Below are 22,195 nucleotides of genomic sequence, written 5' to 3' on the forward strand. Positions count from 1 at the left end.
TTTTAAATATTGGTTAAATCTGTCATTGAGTCTGTGGTCCTCCACAATCTCCCTATCATTTAAGATTTCAAAATCTTCTAGTGTGCTCCAGGCAGAACAGATAAAACAACCAAGCCCCTTTACCGAAGTGTAAAAGTATTTCTCAAAGATGACATGTATAGTTGATGTGCCACAAATGTCTTCCCCGGCAGGTGATCATATATGTGGATGATGCCAATGACGAGGTGCCAGTGTTCACCCAGCAACAATACAACCGCCTGGGCCTCAGGGAGACCGCTGGCATTGGCACCTCTGTGATTGTGGTGCGTGCCACAGATCCTGACAGTGGTGAGTCTAGTCTTAGATCAATCAAAAGAACCAAGCAGAGGGAGTGGGCTGTTCTTGTCAGTTCTTGTTGTTTAGTATTGGGTTTTATTCTCATACCATGAAACAGAAAGAGACATTTTGCTGACTATGCCTTTAAACTTCCCACTTCTGCATTGCAGGCTTCGGCACGAGTCAGTTGTTTGCAGGTCACTAACCCTGACACCAGTGGGTGCCACTCCAAAAGGGAATATCAAACCTCTTTACAATGTTTTTACCTTGTTGTATCATACAGGCACATACACAAAAACTGCACTAACTGACATTTAATTCTTTACTTCTGCTCCACAGTACAGACTTCCTCTATTCACTTCCTGTGGTGTAAAGTGTTTCTTGGACACTCATGACGCATCTGATGCTGTGACATACTTTTTCCAAAACATCAGAGCAGGCCTAAAACTTAAAAAAACATAGGCAACAGAACAGTGTCGACATCAGGGCTAAATAAAACATAGAAGAGGAAGCTTTTGTACTGTAACTACAACAACAGTGTTACAAGGTTTTAAAAATAGCGTAATTATCCTAGTAACTATTTTAAACTCTCACAGTTGTTGAAAAATGTCTTTAAAATTGTTACTGTAAATTAATCCACACCAACCACCCCTTTCTTCCTGCTCAGGTGATGGTGGAGCCGTCGCTTACGCCCTTGTGTCTGGCTCAGACCGCAAGTTCGAGGTGGATGTGAGCACTGGCCTGGTAACTACAGTGGACTACCTGGACTACGAGACCAAGACCACCTATCTGATGAACGTCTCGGCCACTGACCAGGCTCCACCATTCCACCAAGGCTTCTGCACAGTCTATGTCACACTACTTAATGAGCTGGACGAGGCTGTGGCCTTCTTCTCCGCCGGCTACGAGGCCTCACTCCGTGAGAACATCGCCACTGGGACAGAGGTGGTCCAGGTGCAGGCCCAGTCAGCCGACAACTTGAATCAGTTGACTTACCGCTTCGACCCTGATACGTCGCCTGCAGCTCTTGCCCTCTTCAAGATAGACAGCGTCACGGTGAGCTGGGGAGCAGTGAGGCAAAGGTCACCAATGATATGAACACAATGTACATGTCTCTTTTTGTACACTTCAAAGACTACACCCACCTTCTGTCAAATACGGTTCATCCATTAACCGCAGTGTCATTCTATAACACCTCTCCCTCTCTCCCTCTGTGATTTAAGCTGCATGACTGTAAGATGATCAAAGAGCTTGTTTGCTTTGAAGTCATTTGATTCCTTTGATAAATGAGAAATGGGAAATTTTTTTTGTTGATTTTCGTGATACTTGTCAGTGTCTGTCCTTGCTCCCTGTCTGTCACATGAGAAGATTTCTATCTTGTATGGAATCTTTATGGAAGGAATCTTCATGCTGATGTGTGTGATGTTTCAGGGTCGCATCACAGTGACAGGCCTGCTGGACAGAGAGAAGGGCGATATGTACACCTTGACTGTTGTAGCTGATGATGGAGGACCTAAAAAGGACTCAACTGTGGTACGCTTCATTCTGGCTTATGCTGTTTTTTTCATCCCTCTTTTCATGTACAACATTCAGTTTATTACAGCATGTCTCGTGTCTATTCTGTTGTAGAAAACTTAATGGCATTCCTCTTTTATTCATTGCATCTCTCACTGGAAGTACAGAAGGTAAGACTTGCAGTTCTTTTAAAATGATTCAGAGTATGAAAGGCAACATGAAACGTATTTATCTGCAGTGTGTTGTCTTTTTAGGTCGGGCTTTGTAATTAATTGGAAAGGTAAGTATTTCATTGATTTGCCAAAGCGTGGAGCTTATATTTGATCTCACCTCTTGACAGGTTTCAATCACCATTCTGGATGAGAACGACAACAGTCCAGAGTTTGACATCACGTCTGATACTTCAGTGGACATCCCAGAGAACACGCCCATGGGGAAAAAAGTGGCAGTAGTGCTGGGAAGGGACAAAGATGCTGGATTAAATGGACTGGTGAGAATAAAGAAGAAAGATGGAAACACATGGGGGAAACTCTAATTAAAGTTTAAAGATCTCATATGCGGCACTTACACATCAATCAGTTATTTTCACAATACATTAACAGATAAAATGCTGCAGGGAAAAGTTGCAGCAGTGTGAGCTATCCCATCTTAGCTCCACTCAAGCCAACTGATTGCTTCACATGCATCTTAGCTTGTCACATCATCAGCAGCTGGTTTTAAAGTACAATGCCTATTACCTGTTTCAACAGCCAGTTGGCTTGCAGCAGAGTCAGCTGATCAAGTCAGTTACAAACTGTAGGCAGACAGTGTCTTTGCTTGCTGTGGCATTCTCTGACAGCCCTTTGTCCCCGCTGAGCCCAAGTCCATCTCATTTATCCTCACGACTGTTGATGTGAATGCCATTCTCTCTCCTTATGGTGTGTCTGTGTCGGACAGAGGGTTGCTGCTGCTGCTCACTGCATGTGTGCATGTCAAACACACAAAATTAAAAAAAAAAAAAAAAAATGTAATATTCGGTCATTACTTGTACCTAAAAAGCAGGAAGTTGAAACGAAAGCACAGAGAGTTGCTGCTTGTCCAGTTGCATTGATGTAAACTGGCAGGTTTTCAGAATGCTGCAGACTGTAAAAAGTTGCAAGTTTCAACTCCTCAAAGAGTAATTCTTGCGATTACACGAGACAGTTACCAAAAAGACAGGCTTTTACAACACATTTTACCTTGTGTTTGTCAGGAAATCTTGTACAGTGCTTTACAACACAAAACATAAACATGTTCCTCCAGTGAAAATGATGCTAAATTTCAGTTTTTGTCAATAACATATGGTGAATCGAAGTGAGATTAGCAGGATCATAATCTGCTCTCTTGGATAAGTATGTTAACATGTGCAAGGGATTTAACTCCAGTTTGTAGTGGCTCTCAGCGTACACACACACACACACACAGTACCAGCAGCTGTTTTTAGGAGATATAGAAGATAGATTAGCACCACCTTTTTCACTACTACCTTTTATACATGCTGCAGACTGCTACACTTTTTTTTAAACTTCTTACATTCTGCTTGTGCTAATTTTTCTCTCCACCACCAACACAGTTCACTCCTGTCTCTCACTTACAAATTTTTTCTTTCTTAATCATAAATTCAGTGACATTTGTGTGCTCTTGGTTCTGGTACTTCATGGGGTCTGTGTCGGGCTCCCCATCTTGAGCATGTGCTGTGATTTATTCAAGATTTAAAGCCTGTACAGCCAAATACAATCATTAAACTATGCTATGGGTTACTCTATGATTATAGTTTCTGACTGAACCTAAGCTACTGTTTAGCTTAGCTGCTGTTATTTGTTTACTGTTTGTCTGTCCCTCTTTCTCTTTCTCTCATTCTGACTCATTACTCTCTCTCAGGTTAACTTCACTCTGGTGGCAGGCAACATGGAGGATGTATTCCAGATCAAAACCGTGAACCACACTTATGGGGAGGTTTATGTCAATGCTCCTCTGGACAGAGAGTCAGTAGACCGCTACCTACTGAAGGTCAGGCAACAATCCACATGCAGTCATGATATCATTCACCACATATCTATATGGCCATACACACATTCTACATTAAACCTTAACCCTGATCTGCTGTCTAACCTCAGCCTAATTATAAGCTGATCTGCTGATGTTTGAACTGATCTGATCATGTCAAAAAGCTGGGACACTGTGTAAAACTTAAAAAAAACAAAAACAAAAAAAAACAGAATGCGATGATTTCCAAATTCTTTTTGACCCATATTCAACTGAATACAGTCACCAAAGGCAATATATAATGCTCAAACTAATACACTTTGTTGTTTTTTGTAAATATACACTCGATCTGAAATGATGCCTGCAACACGTTCCAAAAAAGTTGGGACAGGGGCATGTTTACCACTGTGTCACATCACCTTTTCTTTTAACAGCACTCAGTAAGCATTTGGGAACTGAGGATACTAGCTGTTGAATTTTTTAAAGTGATTTTTTTTTTTCCATTCTTGTATAATATATGACTTCAGTCACTCAATAGTCTGGGTTCTCTGTAGTCGTATTTTGTGCTCCAGAATGCGCCACACATTTTTAATGGGAGACAGGTCTGGACTGCAGGCGCAACAGTCTAGTAGCTGCAGCCTTTGACTACAAAGCCATGCTGTTGTAATACGTGCAGAATGTGTCTCATTGTCTTGCTTGAATAAGCAGGGACGTCCCTGAAAAAAGATATTGTCTGGATTGCAGCACATGTTGCTCCAAAACCCTATGTACCTTTCAGCATTCATGGTGCCGTCACAGATGTGTAAGTTACCCATGATGCCATGTGCACTAACACACCCCCATACCCCGCTTTTGAACTTTGAGCTGGTAACAGTCTGAATGGTCCTTTTCCTCTTTAGCCCTGCGGACAAAACGTCCATGATTTCTAAAAACAATGTGAGATGTAGACTCGTCAGACCACAGCACACTTTTCGACCATGTGTGAGTCCATCTCAGATGAGCTCAGGCCCCCAAGAAGTTGGTGAAGTTTCTTGATGTTGTTAATAAATGGCTTTCATTCTGCATGGTGGAGTCTTAACTTGCATTTGTAGATGCAGCGACAAACTGTGTTTACCGACAATGATTTGCAAAGTGTTCTCGAGCCCCTGCAGTAATATCCTTTATTAAATCATGTTGGTTTTTAATGCAGTGCTGTCTGATGGATCAGAGGGCACGGGCATTTAATGTTGGTTTTCAACCTTGCCCCTTATGTGCAGAGATTTCTCCAGATTTTCTGGATCTCTTGATATTATGGATTGTAGATGAAGAAATCCCTAAAGTTCTTGCAATGGTTTGTTGAGAGAAGTTGTTTTTGAACTGTAGGACTATTTGCTCACACAGTTTTTCGGCAAGTGACCACTCTTGCTAATTAACAACTGAGCCTTTCGAGGATGCTCCTGTCATACCCAGTCATGATACTTTATTCTGGTACCAATTGTCCTGTTTCTTTGAGGAATGTTCCAAACAATTTTTGAGCATCCCACAGCTTTGAGTCTTTTCTTGACCCTGTCCCAACGTTTTTGAAACATATTTCAGTCATCAAATTAAAACAAAACATCAGTTTGAAAAATGTACTAAATATATTGTCTTTGTACTGTATTCAATTGAATATAGACTGATAAAGATTAACAGATTATTGCATTCTTTTTTATTTACGTTTTACACAGTGTCCCACGTTGTTTGGAATCAGGGTTGTATTATGTCAACATCATATTTCAATTTCACTGCATCTTGCCTTACAACACAAGATACTGCACAGATATACTAAGACTGAATGTTTGTCCCCTGTGCACTTTATTGCCATGGTCCAAATCCATGGTCAGACTTACATAATAGTATACACCTGTTCATGTGTATTTTGTTACAGGTGCGTGCCATTGACAATGGCTCACCTCCCAGACACTCAGACCTCTCTCTCACCATCAACATCCTGGATGTGAATGACAACGCACCTGTTATTGAAAGCCAGAGAGGCTACAACGTCAGCATAAGTGAGGTAGGATTGCACCCACAAATCACATGGAGCATGATGGGTATTTTGCCTTTTAATTGGCATGTGTGTGAATTTGCATTTGAAGCTGAACAATGTCAAGTACTGTTACAAGTGATGATTTTCAGTTTGCACCATATGTATCTATTCAGTCGCAGGTTTGTGTTTCTCCACGAACAATCAGCAGTGCTTCTTTTGTGATGTATTTTGTAGAATGTTGGGGGAGGTACGTCAGTGCTCCGTGTGGTAGCTACCGACCAAGACATCGGGCCCAACGCCATGCTGTTTTACTACATCACTGCCGGGAACCAGGACCTGACCTTCCGCATGGACCGTGTGACCGGAGAGATGGTGACACGGCCGGCCCCTCCCGACCGAGAGCGCCAACAACAGTATCGACTCACTGTCACTGTGGAGGATGATGGCACGCCACCTCTGTCGGTAAGATACAAGGAACAGCAGCTGCAATACATATAACACTGCAGAATATTTCTCAACATATCAAATAAACTGAAAAACTTCTATTTGCTGTTAAATCAAGGAACATTATTATGTCAGTGTTTTATATTATGATGAAATTATTTCTCTTCTAACACCTGTCTTCATGTAGCATAATTTTGTAACCTCTACAAAGGGTATAAATGTAATCTAAGCTGTTCATGGTGATTTGAAGTTGGCAGAGAGGTCATTTTGTGGATTCAGCATCTCATCTTATTACAGACCCCGCTTTTGGCCAGTGGTTCTACTACAAACAGTCATACCTGAAAGGTGTGCAATATTAGGGGATTCTGGGCATCTGTTTACTGCCTTTTTCTTTACCTGCCATCAGGCAAGATACAGTACAAATCAGATATTATACACAGGAAGATCTTCTGTCTTCTTGTAACCTGCACAACAGTGAAATACAGTGGTTGGTTGATCTTTTGTATGAGCTGATCAGCTGTGAAAGCACAGGAAACACCTTCGTTTGTAAACAGGAAAACCACAAGTCATATTTCCACAAAGAGTAAGATGAGTGTTGTTGCTTTTCCTGTCTAACATTTAAAAGAACTTTGGTTTATGTGCACAGGCAGGAGATATGTACTGTATGTGTCACATGTGCATGCATTGCCACGTGACAGTCAGTTGGTTCACTGTATGTGGCCTGTATTTTTTTATTTTCAGCTTTGCTTGTCTAGGTCACAGTGACATATAGGCAGTACAACCCTATAAAAACATGGCTCCTGTTAATACAAGATCTAAATAGCTAACCAAAGACTGTACAAATGAACTGGAGAGATGAAATGGCCAGCGATGGGCATCCCCTCCTCCCATCTAGCTCTCTGTCTACTCTCATAAAACAAGATACAAAGATTGTTTTATCATGTTCTCTCCTCAATGCCAGTCTCCCTCTGGTGTGCACCATCTTAGAGGCACACAACTGGAACAACCTTGTTCCGACTGTAATGGTTCCCTAGGCAGCAAGTGCAGCACGTCCTTGTGTAGTGATAGTTTTGGAGACCTGCCAGTTGAAAGGGACAATGATTTCAAGACTAGACACACGGCTTTAAGGTTTAAGAGCTCCACTTTATTACACAAGCAACAACCAAGAAAATTTAAAGGCAATATACAGAACGAACATGATCCACATCTATGTCAAATACAAGCTTTTTACAGTATAAAACAATCACATACATACAGATGCAAAACCATATGCCAGTGTGCACACACACCAGACCATAAAAATATTTTTGAAACTGTAACACAAGATTTAAAAACACACACAGGTAAAACAGGCACACTTAAAAACTACTTCTCCAAGTATTCAAATCTTAATAAAGTAAAATCATTTTACATAACAACATAATACCCTGTCCTTTTTACCTGCTACACATCATTTGGAGATGATTTCGGCTGAGCACCTGCTGTATACATTTTATCTCAACCTGAAAAAACCACCAGTGGTTTCTCACAATCACACAAAGCCTACTGTACGTATTAACAAGCTTCAAATCAACTGCAGTCACTTTCTTTCACTCTACCTTGAAATAATTTGGTGAACATTTCAGTGCCATTCCTCCACACATTTACACAAAGTATTTACTTATTTACATCCCATTGCACACACAAAAACAGGAATTAACACTTACCTACACTTCCTAATGATAAAATCAAGACAGTAAAAAAGACAAAATATTCAGGAAACAGTGTTGAGATGGCAGTGATTAAACTGTCTGTGGTTTTATGATGCTTTTTTTTTTTATCTTTTTTTGTAACAGGATTAGGATACATTCAAAAGAAGATCAATAATCATCTTTTTTTCATTTACAAAACTGCACATGAGCATGAATGACATTCATGAACAACTATTATCAAAAATAACCTACTGTTTTTTTTTCTTCTTAATACTAACAGCACTTAATGAGTATATTTAAGGCCACTGTGAAGTGCTGCTTTTTTGAGAGTACAGGCAGGAAGGAGAGTATTTTGAGCAGCACAGCTGACAGTAACTGAGGTAGCAAAGAGGGAAGAGAAAAGAAGCCAAGGCCAAGTGGAAATGATACAGAGGAACAGTGTAATGCCATAAAAACAAATCACTCAACTTCAACAAGAATATTGAGACTCCTCTGACGATTGAGCCTCCTTTGTTATGAAGCTAATAAAGCACTTTATTACAATGGCAGGGATGAGATGAAGCCAGCCTTTGGTCGCTTTCCACCTGTGGTTCAGTTTAAAAAAAAAGGTACATTGTTGTCTTTCAGTTCAAGTCCATTTTGTGTTTCCACTGATTTATTACAATTGAAGTGAGACATGTTAACATAATGTCATATGGACTGACAGATGAGTCTTTTCACTAGACAGTTTTGGTGATTGTCATCCTTCATTATCAGTGCTACACAGTCAAAGAAGGGAAAATCAAAAACAAATTTAGCCCAGTGATAATATTTATCACTTGTTGACAGCTTGTTGCTGTCACAGTCTGGCTCGCTATATTGGACGCAAGAAACACACTCATGCGCTGACTTATACACCATGTCACCATGGTTACCAAATGATGTTTGCATCATCATATGGGAGATTGTTTCTATGACCAACTATCAGTAAATGGATCATGTAAATTTAATAGTTACCTTTTCAAAATTATTGTCATACAGTTTCTGTCACCTGCAGTTGGTCTGCTTTGCTTTCACTCCACAAACACACCACACCAGAGTTAGACTGGAAGTGCACAGAAACCAGGCGGTGGAAGTGCAGTTCTTTGGTCCACACCAAGGTTCAAATTACAGAATGCATACCAGCTTAAATGACCCAAAAAACAAGCAAATACACCGTTGTTAATTTGCACTGCACTCAACAACTGGCGTGTAAAAGCAGTCCTCGAGTCCACAGGCACTGTTTATCACTCAACATGTCCCCCTGCACATGGAGGGACCCCCGCCCTTAACACTCTGGATTCTTCTCAAGCAGTGGGTAGTTGTTGGTCCACGAGTCATTGTCAGCGTGTAGATGGAACATCACACACAAACGCCCCCACCACAACACAAGTGCACACAAGCTAAAAGTTTGCCTTTGGCCTCCAGCTGTTGTTGCAGGTGGAAATAGTTTTTGAATAAAAAAAAACACAGTCCATTCCCTCCCGCAGTCCAGACAATGTACAGACGACAATTCCAGCAGAGGTTATTGTGAGAGAGCTGATGAGGGCAACATCGCTCTGGAGGCAGAAAGAAGAGGGAAAGAGTTGCAGGACTGTTTCCAGGTCAGCAGTTAGAGCAATGAACAAGATTCCAATCCCTTTTAAACCTGCAGGAAGTCTGGAGACTCAGGGATGGTGTCTGGAATAAAGAATATTGAAGGTCAGTGACAGCATAGAAAAGATAGCAGGTAATCTACATGCATCAACCTGCACAAATGCACATTTCATGTCTGAGTGCTGGCATGTAGAAATGTAGACATGAGGGAGTTAACACACTCAAAATTGCACTTCCTGCCCAAAATGTAGATCTTGTCAAAGACATGCGTCGGCATTTCTTTTTCCAAACCTCCTACTCCATAGAATTGGGTACACACACACGCAGAGACTGATAGATTTCTCAGAATAAGAAGTGTTTAGCTGTAAACTCATTAAAAAGCAGAACAAAAAGGCGTCAAGTCTGAGTTGCGACATGTTGAAGATAAGAGGGAACTGCTGCTAGTTAAATTCCACTCAGCTGAAGGTCAACGGGCCATAAAGATGAACAAGGAAGCTGATGTGTGGCTTTTATTCACGTAACACGAAACAACTGACAAGAAACCAGGCAGTATATTCTGCATAACTTTTGTAGACCACTGAAGGAAATCAGCTCTGACGGGGAAATCCACTTTTTTTTTCTTGGATTTGTGATGGTTTTATCAATATTTGTGGCACTCTCCGGAGGAGAAGCAAAGCTGTAATCTGAGAGCTGTAACCAAGCATATTCCATCTGTCACTTATTGTAAGCACAGAGATTTTCCCACTAGTGACATTATTTACTATCAGAATACCATTTCAGCACATAGGATAAAACTGCAGCATCTCAATAAGGACTCATTTAGTGTGGGCAGTCTAGTTTTACGTCATGTGTATGCTTGTCAGGTCTCACATACAGTATAACGTTAGTGAACGAGCTTCAGCAAGTGTTTCTGACACCTGTCTGTGTTTACACACTCAACTGTTCAAGGTCATAGGAATAACATATGTGATGGTTTGGGTGGATTTCAGTAAGTCTGCTTCTTTCCTTTCCCCTGCACCATCATAGACTGTGCTGCCAGGAAACGGGGCAATCCACCTCAGTATGCCTGGAATGTCGGCACAGGTGCCCCGGGAATCGGTAGAAAAACACTCAGGATTGAACCCCTTCACCGTAACTAATGTTTCAGTATTATTTCAAGTCGAGTCAGAGAGAACGGCTGAAGGGGCCATTAGTGTTAAATGAGAGTGCTGATGGGTGGAGAATGACTTGCGAGGGAGGCAAGAGAAGAATTCAGAGGATGACAGCATAAGGAGGTGGTTTCAGTCGTGCGGGGGACAGAAATTAAACTCCTTACACTGAATTTTTTTTTTAGTCACATCAGACTCAACACAGCTGTTTTTGAGCGTGAGCATGCAATTTTGCACAAGAATGTGAGCATCTTTCCGCCAACACTTCCACCACACGCAGGATGTTGCAGCAGAAGCACGCAAAACCATGGTTGTTCTGTGATTGCATCAGAGCTTTTTGACATACTATCTGTAGATTTTAAAATAGGTATTTCCAGAACTATGTCCTTGTGCAACACAGTTGCGTGCCTCTTTTTAAAGGGACAGTTCACCCCCATGTTTTTCCTCTTACCTGTAGTGATTCTTATGAGGCTAAATTCCTTTGGTGAAAGTTGCAGAGTGTTGGAGATACCAGCAGTAGAGATGTCTGACTTATCATTTTCTCTACTTTAAGCAGCCAGAGTTAGGCAAAGATTATAAATTTAACACCACCAGATAAGGGGGCTGGCCACCAATCTTATCAGACGATATTCATTCTAAATAGTCTGAAGGCCGATCAGAAGAGCCAATCAAATGACACAAAACACGTGAGACAATTTCTTTACACACCGTTATAATAGCTTGGAATCACAGGGTTGAATAGAGAAAACCTGAGGCAATTGTAACAATTTTTGGTGTTGATGTAATCACTCAAAAATCGCTTTAACTACTTGGATAAATTTTTTAACAATCATCAATTGCTCTAACAAGCAGTGTTAGAGTCAAAATATTTATTGAAACACTAGTTGTCAAATGTTACAGCATATGGGGTATGGGAAGCATTTTATTAAGCCTAATTCGACATCTATAAATGTGTACAAGTATGCGTATTAAGTCCTTCTTGTGCCAGGGAATGCACTAAATACCTTGCGGCTACACAAGATAAAACTCAACACTGCTCGAAAGAGAAACCCAGTAATGGAACTAGATGGCACTGACCCACAGACCTTGTTGTGAGTGGTTTCATGTAGGAACTATGTTCTTTCTATGGAACTACACCCGCCACCCATATCACTGCACAAAAGGAAACGTGCATCCACTACTAGCTGACCTAGCACCATTGCCCTAGGTGCACAACCTAACGCACTGACGGATTGACGCTGACCGGAAGTTATTCATTTCAGTGGAGGTGAAAATGACGGATAGTAACGGACTAGCGCGCAGCACAGCAGTGGTTCCGCTGACCATTGGGCTGTGAAGCCGTTAGATTTTTCCTACTCAGGCGTTGACAACATGGGAGAAAGTAGCATTACGGTGCCAGAAGTAGGAAATAAATTGCAATCGCAGTTGTAAACAAACAATATCTCATTCATTTATGAAAAAAATAAATAAATAAAAATAAGCATAAGCTTTTTTTTCCACTATTAAAAGTGATTGTTGACCATAGGTTGATTTCTGTGCGGTTGATAATTAATCTATATTTTCGAATTTTGCGCTGATTTCCATAGCCCAATTCACGCCTATATATCAGCTCTTTCAATAGTACACTACTCAACTCGTCTCTGTTCAGTTGGTACAGTGACAGTCAACATGAGAGATCTTCGCAGGAAGATATTGCTAACTCTTCTGCTAGATGACTTCGCTAACAGCTCTCACCAACAGCATGCTAGCTAGCCGCCCGCATCTGGCCAGGTCTGTCAACGATGGAACCTCACAGCATTGTTCTGGGGGTAGGGAATGCATTGGAGAAACGCTCCGTTAAAACAGGAAAAATAGGTTGTGCACCCGGCGTTGAGCTAGCTAACATTCCAGCTCAGCGGAAGACGTCATTAATGTTTACATCTCGCTCTGTCAGAGGCTAGAGCCTCTCGTCCATGAGTAGATGCATGCTTCCTTCTGTGCTGTGATACAGTTGGCAGTAGTAGTTTGGTAGAAAGAAAATAGTTCCTTAATGAAACTGCTCACAACAAGGTCTGTGGATTATCTTGAATAGCTGGGTCATGATTTCTGGAAAAAGACATTGCTGTTGAGTTTTATTAATGTATTTTTTGGCACTTTGAGCACCACAAGCTGAGTGTCATCTAGTTCCATTATATTAGAGAGAAGGCAGACATCTCTGTGGCCGATATCTCCAACACTCTGCAACTCACACCAAAGATTGATAAATTGAACTACAGGTAAGAGGAAAAATGTAATTTAGATTTTGGGGTGAACTGTCCCTTTTAAGTTCTTTTGTACATCGTTTGAGAATTCAACAAGAAGGGAGTCAGATGTAGGCACTCAGGATGCAGTTAATGAGACATGACCTACCAGTGCCCACCCACTCCTAAACTGAAAGACACCCTCTTAGTCATGTAAATGAACTCCCTTCCCATTTCGTGTTACAGTGCTGGTCAGAGCCAGCCTAAAGGGCAAAAGCTGAGCAAAATGTAGAATTGGTTGGATAATTGTATGTCGCAGCCAGTCCTGAGTAATAAATGTTATTCATATTGTTTGATGAGCTTGTATAAATTTCTCTCTTAGTCGATAGTATGATTCAGTCAGTCTAGTATGATTTTCTGATGTGTTGTCAGGAGGTATAGTTTTGTGTGTGTGTCCTACCTTCTATTGGGAAGAATACATCCCCGTGTGCAGGAGGAGAGAGGGGGGTTCCTGGCTCAGACAACAGGTGGCGTCCTGTCTCTGAAGATTGCCTGGTCATGATCTGTGAAACGGTACGAGTCTTAATCCGAGGTGATTCTCCAAGAAACACAGGGTTCTCGTGGCCATGAGCCTCACTGAAAACGCACACGTAGACACAAGAAAGGGAAGCATACTGATGAGTAAGACATTGCTTATTTCACCCAATAAACTGTTTCAACACTCATCGTGTTTCTTAAAAAGTTAGACGCTTTATGTGTCATGTTTACATTCTAGCAGTAATAAGGACTTAATATATAATAATACTTTAATGCAGTTATAATACTACACCAAACTGGTTTGACATTGATTTTGCACATACACATGAATTGCCAATGGAGCAGTCTCCCTTTGTGCTATTACGTGATCGAATAGATTTCCCACAAGATACATTGCAGTGGCACACAACTTAACATAAAGTGTAAAGGCAAGTAAAGGCTGCCACTGTACTGGACATGCAATGATTCATTCCTGTTTTAAAGCTATTTATTACACAGCTTTTTTGAATACCCGATTCTGATTGGTCAATTACAACATTCTAAGGTCTGCTATTTCTGAAGAGCGGGCTGCTGCTGTGAATCACAGATCATTGCAATGGATGCAGATCAGATCAGATGCTTAGCAGAAGCAATTTTTTAAATTAACATTTTGTGTCAGATTATTGACTTGTTTAGTAAGCAGCCACGTAATAAGCAGAATAATGTAGAGCTAGCTGGTCAGTATTGCGAAATCAACACAGACAGGATGATGTAGGACTGGTCATGAGTCAGATCGCATTTCGCAATAATGGTTACTGCGCTTACTGTGCATTATCCCTTAGCAAATAAAAGTTTATGGGAATTATCTTCAGAGCTTTAACACATTTGGGTCTACTCTACCTCTTGTGTGAGAAACATGGTCATAGAAATAGAATGAGAAGGGTTTTTTTTAATCTGTGGTTGTGGCCAACACAGTGGGATATCCATGTACACAGCATTATTATTCTAAAGAGCAGCTGTGTTTTGAAGCTGGCCTATGAGACCAGCTGCCTGACAGAGTGTGGGAAAACTTACCTGTCCATCCTCACCAGCTCTTGTGCACCTGGAAGAAAGGAAACGGGAAATGGGCCATTGTGAATGAATTGAAACAGAGCGGAACACTACAGATAGAGTGTGAATGTGCTTCCCTACTGTGTGAAATACAGTTAATCCTCCTCACAGACAGGAAATATGTGTCAGACAAAACACTATGGGGACACATTTGTGTTTGACCCATAGCGTGTGTGTTTGTGTGTGTGTGTGTGTGTGTGTGTGTGTGTGCCTGTTTGTGTATATCAGTAATACGTACGTCTGCTTGACTGGGCGCTATGCCTCTGTTTGTAAACGAGCACCAGAATAAGAGGCAGAGAAAGCAGAGCCAAGATGCAGGCTGCTATGGCCAAGGCCACTGGCACAGAGCCTGGGGAAGCAACAGAGAGACTGTGAGTTAAACAAACAGAGTAACCCGCCAGTCATTCATTTGCTATGAAGGCTTGAATAAGGTGACATACCTCCAGGTGGTGTGGGATCCCAAACGGTGCAGTTTTGAGGTCCATTTCTCCCTGGAAAGAGAACAAATACATTGTTTCTCACATACAGGATATCACAATGTGGGATTGGTTTGGGTTTCTGCCTGTTAAATGCAACAGTTACCACACTAACCACATCACTAACCATCATCATCACATGCACATGAGTGTAAACTACAATGAGCATGCATAGACCTCATTACATAGAATTTGGGAAGCTTGTCCTGCAAAGCAACTTGCAAAAGACAATATGATTGATTTAGGTTAACTTCCCCTGCCAGTTTACTATATGCTAACTTACTTGGCATTCATTCCTTTGATGTACTTACGGGGCGTAACGTGTAGGATAACATGGCTGTGGGGTCTCTGCACAAGGGCGCCGTGTTTATGCTCCACCTGGAAGTCTAGGATCATACAGCAGTAGCGACCCTGGTCACCGTGGGTCACATTCTGCAGAATCACCCAGAAGCTCTGCTCTCCAAATCCATACTGCAACCCTGGCGGCAAGCTTTGGTTGCCATGGGAATGACCAATGACAGTATGGCGTGGGCCCGTCCGTCCCGTACAGTGCTGATCACTGTGGGGCGTGAAAAGCCAGCTGTGCTTCAAGACATCATTGGTGTGCAAGGCGGCACCTCTCTGGCCACACACCAGTTTGGCAGTTGCACCCTCGGGACAGGTGTAGTACAGGTGTGGGGCTGCAACACCAAGTGTGGAGTGGCCGTGGGACATCTCGCCTTTACCTGGAGAGAATGTAATGTAAGGTGACAAATAGAACTTTTTTTTATTGGTTAGATCTTTAAGATAGTCCTTCCTCCTTGACTGTGTACCATCACACACAGGCTTTACTAATCAAAGTTTTTAGGTTAGAGATAATAACATTTTGGGTTGTGGCTGGAAGGAGTGGGATTTTTATTCAGTAGAAATTACAGGAAGTGTCTGAGAAGCTTAACCCCAGGAGCAGAAATCCCCTCTATATATGAGATGACCAAAAAAATTACAGGGGAAAGAATTGAGTATGTTTAGTAAAAATATAACAAGTCACATGTTTACTCTGATGGCAGTGGCAGCAACTTTTTCCAAGGTACAGAATCCAGAGGATTTATATTCAGAAACTGCATGAAACATAACATATAACCATAACAAAACTGTTCCTTGGTAAATTCCAGTTCTCTTTCATTTACCTGGAAACAGGAGATTAAAGTTCTGTAAAGGTATAGCCCTGATGTAAGAGATCCAAACATATTCAAACAGGAAATTGCTTGGTAAATCACATTTCTGTTCAAATGATTTGGTAGCTTAAGTTAAGTGGGATGAAGCTTGGTACAACCAGTCACAACACAAATAACCACAGTGCAAAAACAAATTATAGCAACTACCAATCTCAACATGGATTTGAAGTCAAAGTCAGACAATTTTTTCCAGGCCCTATTTCTGCACTCTACATGCGTCCTGGTTTTTATGCATTTTTTGGTCAGCACAGTTTGTTTCCTGTTCTGTAAATTCGTACTGTGGTTACAGATAGTCCGTAGTCTGCCGGCTAAAGTAAATACACTAGCCTCCTGTGGGAGTTAAATTGCCTGTTCCTCTCAGACAGTCGGAGAGAGATAGTAGCCAATATATACACAGTCTCATGCGACATCAAGTGCAGAAATCTGACTGATGCTTTGCTCTGATCAATGTCGGCAATACACACTGACTGCTGCTGTGGAAACTGTGCACTGACACAGATTCTCCACACATACCTTTCATGTACATTCAGGAAACCAAAAAGACAGCTGTGCGATGTGTCTTTACATATTGCATGAACTTTTTTTTCCCTGTCTAACTTTCACATACTGCCTTAAACCACATCCTGTTCTGACTTCTTTAGTGGAGCAGAATGCAGCAATAGATGAACTCTTTAATGTGTGCTCTGAATGATTATTTCATTGCACTACAAAACAAACACATCCTCAGGCTATGCAGTCTGAAGCCAATCTCTAAACCTTACAAAAAACAATGCAGACACATCATAATCTACACAATGCCCTTACAATACTACACAGCCATAGTGCAGCATCAATACACATAATGAATTACTCCCATATATTCAGCATGTAAAACAACAGGACAACTCTGTCGCTGTCTGGCTTTGTCTGCTTAAACAGATCACTACCATCCTTTGTCTGTAACAGATTGTGGTTTAGCATCCAAGAATGCTTAGCGCTGCAAAGAAGACAGGAAGGCTGCATGTGAGTGTGAATTACAAGTATGTGTGGGGGTGGACTCCGGTGAAAGAGGAGCATGCATGCAAGTGTGTATTGTTGCAGATGCACCATGGAACAGATATTTTGCATTAAAATCTGTGCATGTGTGTTAGGAGGGTGACTGGTGGGTGCCAGAATTTGAGGAGTGGACTTCCTTCCTGAGTTGTCCCGGCACGCAAACGCAGCTCCCACTCGTCCTCCTCTCTGGCTCCTTACTACTCACTAATTTGAAAGTCTGCAGCTGCTGCTGTCTTTATGGGCTGATAATTTCAAACAGGCTGCTCATTTACCCACACTCCAATCAGTAATGATGTCACTGCAGGTGTTTTCCATCTGCCGTCAAAGGCAAAACACATGCTGTTACATCACAGATTGGATGGCAACATGCTTAAAACTGTAATCCCTTAGACAGCAGTGGGGCAACAGCTTTTATAATTCACTCTCAATTCAACTATGAACTAACTACTGGGTATTTTGTGCACTACCACTATTTTCCTGAGGGGGCAGCAGATGCAACATTTTTTTTGAATATAAATGAGGAAGCACATAAATTATTTTACACAAAATGTCTCTGCTGGATAGAAAATACAGTAGCTGACCACACAGCGACCTTTACCATTTGATTAGCTGTGCATGTTTGTATATTTAGTGTGTGTGCATCCTGTGTATGTGTCACACACTGTGAGGTCTGTGCCACGTTCCTGTGTGTGTGACTGACCTGTGCAATACCCATTGTGTGGCAGGAAAAGCAATAGGAAGATAAGGGAGGGTGATTTAAGTGAAACTGTTGCCGCCGTGGCTGTTCTGGCCTGCATGGTGGGACAATAGGAGGGGAAGCCCTTCTCCTCTCCTGTTTCACACCCGCCCTGCCTTCCTCCCTGCCCTTCTTTTTGACAACCTTTCCCCAGTTTCTTTAGCCCCATTTTACACCAGGGAAGACAGATTTTTGGCAAACTTTTTGTCGTGAAATGTGTTTAATATACATTTATGTCTGACTTCTGCTTGACCGAGAGCCATGTTTAACAGTGGGTTGCCAGCTAGGAAACACTTCTACACCCATCTGATATATTTTAGGTATGGCTTACTAACAAGACCAGACCCTCCTAAAATGGCCTGAGGCAGTGAATATTTTAATTTTTATGATGTTCTGAGCCAATTGGGTGGTGTTACCACAGTGTCAGCATTATCTGAGCTGCCTTGATGTGGTTGCGTTAAGGTAAAAGCTGACAGCAAGCTGTACCACATGTCTGCAACAGACAGGATTTCTTTCACTTGTACACTCCAGACATCTGTGTTTTGGCTCCATTATAGAATCTAAGTTTCCTTCACTGATCTCTGTTCTCAGGATCCTGATAGCCCCTCAGGGCCCAGAAACAGGCCCTCCTTTGTTTTAGGACTGAATGCCACCTGTTTAGGACATGTTGGCTCTGACAGCTTTCTTAAATTCAGACATGCAGCACACCCAATGTGAATTAATTAAACATGTCTTCATATTTATTTAAAATACCCTACGTTTAACCATTTAAACTGCTTTTCTGCTATTGTATATTTTATTCTTTTTCTGTATCGAGCAGGTGCTAACCCTAACCCACACTACTGATTACCCTACTAGTAAATCTGGTATGCTTTCACTTACAAAAGAAAACACAAACTCCACCCTCTTTCACACCTACTGTAATGGTAATGGCCATCCAGCTCATTACAGGGTGTTAATGAAACCAGCAGGAGGATCCAGATTAGCCCCTCCAAACACACACACACACACAGTGCGAGAGTTTCAGTTGAAGCTTCTAGCATAACAAACAGATGCATTAAGCACCCTTTCAGCAACAGGAAGTGCTAAAATGTGGCAATTCAGGCTCTAGTACCTAGTCCTAAAAGGAAGTGGTTATGGGTCAGTGACACAGGTCACCATGTTCAGGGATCAACCACATTTGATTATAGTCATTAACTGTGTCTGTTAAATTGTGAGCCACTTCACTATAAACTTATTGGTACAAGAGCAATTTAAATAAAGGGCACACTCCGTCACAGTCTCAACCTTCCTCTTCTTCTTCCTCTAAATGTACTTCATGCCTTTAGTCATGTAACGATAGGGTTGTGTAATGACCACTTAATAAACATGATTACAACATCGTTTCTTCATTTATCTGTAGCAACAGTGCTGAAATATCATATTGAAAGTGAAGTGGGGCTTTTTGTACTTTTGAAACAGTGAACTTGCAATTATTACATAAATTAGACAGAGCAACTTAATTGTCATTTTACTTCTTCTCTCTTTTTTGGTCCTTTCTACTTTCTAAATTAAGGTGTTTTCCATACTGTGACTTTTGTGTTACACTGTTTCTGCCACGCTGAAAATATCTTAGATCTTTACTGACCTTGATGAATAAATAACTTGAACTTGAACTTTACCAAAGCACATTAGGTTGCTGTTTTTGTTGCTTTGACTAGAGGGTGAGTCAAGGCGCTATCAGTGACAGTCAATGCTGTATCCTTGGGCTGGTCAGACAGTCATCCTCACTAAAGTATGAAGGCCACCAGTGTTTGGGGATTTTTTTTCACTTGTCATACTCGCTGCATATCAAACATCAGACACCAAGATGTCAGCTAAAATTGCTCGTCAGACCTTTAAAAGGTGATACCCAGAAAAATCACAAAGAACAAGGGAGCTCCCCTCCCTCCTTTATCTTATTACTCACGCACATGCGGTTTGTGCCCACACAGCTGCTGCACATCAACACACTCTAACTGACAGTGTGTCCCTGGTCAGGCCTGTTCTTGTCAATGAGATTGACCCAGGGAACCATTTTTTATCACTGCACCCTAATAGCGATTTATTCATTTAGGAAGGCAATTGATGCTGGACACAAGCTCCGTCACATCAGGTGGAGAAAGTAGTGCAGACAGCAGCAGAGTGAGCAGTCACATCCTGCAGAGTTTATTGACCATTTTTGACTGTGCCATTGTGCTTCATAGGGAGCTACGTGCTTATCTGAGAGGAAAGGAGGCACTGATTATTGCTGTTTATCTCAAGTCATGTTTTGTGGAGGAGAAACCCATTATTGGCAGTGGCACAAACAGCTGTTTTCATCATAGGCTGTGAGGAAGGAAACATCCAAACAAAGAGGCATAACAGGGATGAAGGGAGGGCACTGTGGAGTCCTTAAGTTAGACTTTAGAGCTTTTTTAGGTCTTTTATTGAAGCCTCTGAGATTTATAGGCCTGTAAATAACATAAAAATACTGGGCTAAAAAATATACTTAAGATGAAGAGAGTTTTTTAATGAATGTCTTATATTCTACAAACATTTGAAAGCTTAGCATGTTCTGAACAATATGTTAAATTTTTTTGTGCAGGGTATGTCAGCCTAAAAGTTCAGTAAACATCACTAGTTGCTTTTGACGGACTTATCGCGTGAGCTTGTCTAAACAGCGCAAATCCTTAAGCCGAAAACTGATAACCTCTGCAAGGTTTCCGTGGCGTTTGAAGTGAAGCACCCTGCGCCCCGGAGGCAACAGCTGCTTCTCTCCTCCTGCGTCACTTGCCTAAACTTAAAGCAATGCCAAAGTCCTTGGTGGAAAAAAATGAATTTGATTAGCCTACATCTCCCACCATGACGCGGAATTTCGATAAAATGCAGCAATAACTTTTTCCAGTCAGGAGGTAACTTACTGGGGACCAAACTCACCCCGCACAGGCGCACACAGCTTGGGAAAGTTTACCTAATGTCACTTTGTGTCGTGTACATTTCCATTTTAAGACTCGCGAGTCTAAAAACGTCGGCGGCCGCGGTCCAGTTTGCGGCTATATGTTGTAAAGGGTGAGTATAAAGTGGATTTACACTTTACTACATCCCACGGGTGGGGCTTTAACACAGCTTCACACCAGATGTTCTGACTCAAAACAACAGCAGAGGCAGCAGCACACTAAGACCGGAAAGTTTAAAACAGGTCAAAATTGCGGTTTACCTAAAATGCACCACGGGTCTCCGTAGGCAAATCTTACCGGAATATCAAAGACAGTTTACGTCACGGCCACGAGAGGCTCATATAGTGGTCCATTTGCCTATTAAAAAAAGAAAACCTCTACAGCGTGACAACACAGGTTTAATGGTACATAGTATTATGGTATGGTTAATGGAAGACTGTCAAATAAGCTGAAGTTACAGGTTGTCACGTAGACATGATACCTATCTTTTGAACGCATCAAGTTCCTCATTAGAATTGACGTTAACACGTCATACTTCTGCTCGTACTTTTTCTTTTATTATTTGAAACTTACTACAACATTACTGCAGCTCACTTTTTTTCTGAGTCTCAGTTGACTTTGACAGACACTATTTTTCCCCAGTGAATTATACAATGGTTTGTTAACAAGTCCCCACACGCCGGGACAATTGGATGAGCCAGTTCAACACATCTGAATGGATGGTTGGGTGTCAAAGAGATTTTTTTTCATGCTTACCTCCAGCTATGTAAAACAAAACGTAGCAAAACCAAAACATGGACTTCTTTGCCCAGAGTGATGTCCGACAGGGTAATCCCCACTCCATGGTTGGCTGGATGTTGAGCAAAGATGAAAAAGCTGCAGAGCAATGTTTCACTCAGGCAATCATCAACTAACTACAGGGAGCCTTTGTTAAACCTTTTGTCCCTCCACTCTAATACTACATAAACTATCTCAAATTTACACCAAAGCACAGAGAGGTGGTTGACGGTCCCTTGTCACCCTGTCCCCAAGTTGACTTGATCTTTTTGAACTCTGCAGCGCATAAGCAACGTGATACACGGAGGCAACAGCTCCTCCCCCTGCTGCTGTCAGCCTCTCACACCCTCCCTCTGCCCCACCCCTGTAAGAATAGCAGTGATGAAGTATCAGTCAACAAGATATGTAGATACATA

General features: G+C 41.6%; 2 protein-coding genes and 1 long non-coding RNA gene across 6 annotated transcripts in view; 1 reads left to right on the forward strand and 2 right to left on the reverse strand.

Moving 5' to 3' along the window:
• cdh23 (cadherin-related 23) overlaps window positions 1-22,195 on the forward strand; it is a 210,503-nt gene that overhangs the window by 166,247 nt on the left and 22,061 nt on the right. For 2 of the 4 annotated variants that reach the window (XM_078160987.1, XM_078160988.1), the window contains exons 1-7: window positions 1,334-1,371; window positions 1,747-1,848; window positions 1,945-2,000; window positions 2,171-2,320; window positions 3,730-3,858; window positions 5,741-5,869; window positions 6,077-6,304. In XM_078160987.1, coding sequence (XP_078017113.1) covers window positions 1,953-2,000; window positions 2,171-2,320; window positions 3,730-3,858; window positions 5,741-5,869; window positions 6,077-6,304 — 684 coding nt within the window. In that variant the 5' untranslated portion in view covers window positions 1,334-1,371; window positions 1,747-1,848; window positions 1,945-1,952. Of the gene's footprint in view, window positions 1-191; window positions 328-982; window positions 1,372-1,746; window positions 1,849-1,944; window positions 2,001-2,170; window positions 2,321-3,729; window positions 3,859-5,740; window positions 5,870-6,076; window positions 6,305-22,195 lie in introns of those variants that run through there. The other 2 variants (XM_078160990.1, XM_078160989.1) reach the window with 2 other exon arrangements.
• On the reverse strand, window positions 1,238-2,991 carry LOC144458450 (uncharacterized). Its single transcript, XR_013487940.1, has 3 exons — window positions 2,568-2,991; window positions 2,161-2,284; window positions 1,238-1,376 (listed from the first exon to the last, which is right to left on the reverse strand). It is a non-coding gene; the product is annotated as an uncharacterized LOC144458450 (long non-coding RNA).
• Window positions 7,409-22,034, reverse strand: vsir (V-set immunoregulatory receptor). The gene is made up of 7 exons (XM_033614065.2): window positions 21,759-22,034; window positions 15,372-15,785; window positions 15,025-15,075; window positions 14,823-14,933; window positions 14,549-14,576; window positions 13,419-13,594; window positions 7,409-9,675 (listed from the first exon to the last, which is right to left on the reverse strand). The coding sequence occupies exons 1-7, from the start codon at window positions 21,844-21,846 to the stop codon at window positions 9,638-9,640; spliced, it is 906 nt and encodes a 301-aa protein (XP_033469956.1). The 5' UTR covers window positions 21,847-22,034; the 3' UTR covers window positions 7,409-9,637.

Source organism: Epinephelus lanceolatus, chromosome 17 (assembly GCF_041903045.1).
Source record: "Epinephelus lanceolatus isolate andai-2023 chromosome 17, ASM4190304v1, whole genome shotgun sequence".
NCBI lineage: Eukaryota > Metazoa > Chordata > Actinopteri > Perciformes > Serranidae > Epinephelus > Epinephelus lanceolatus.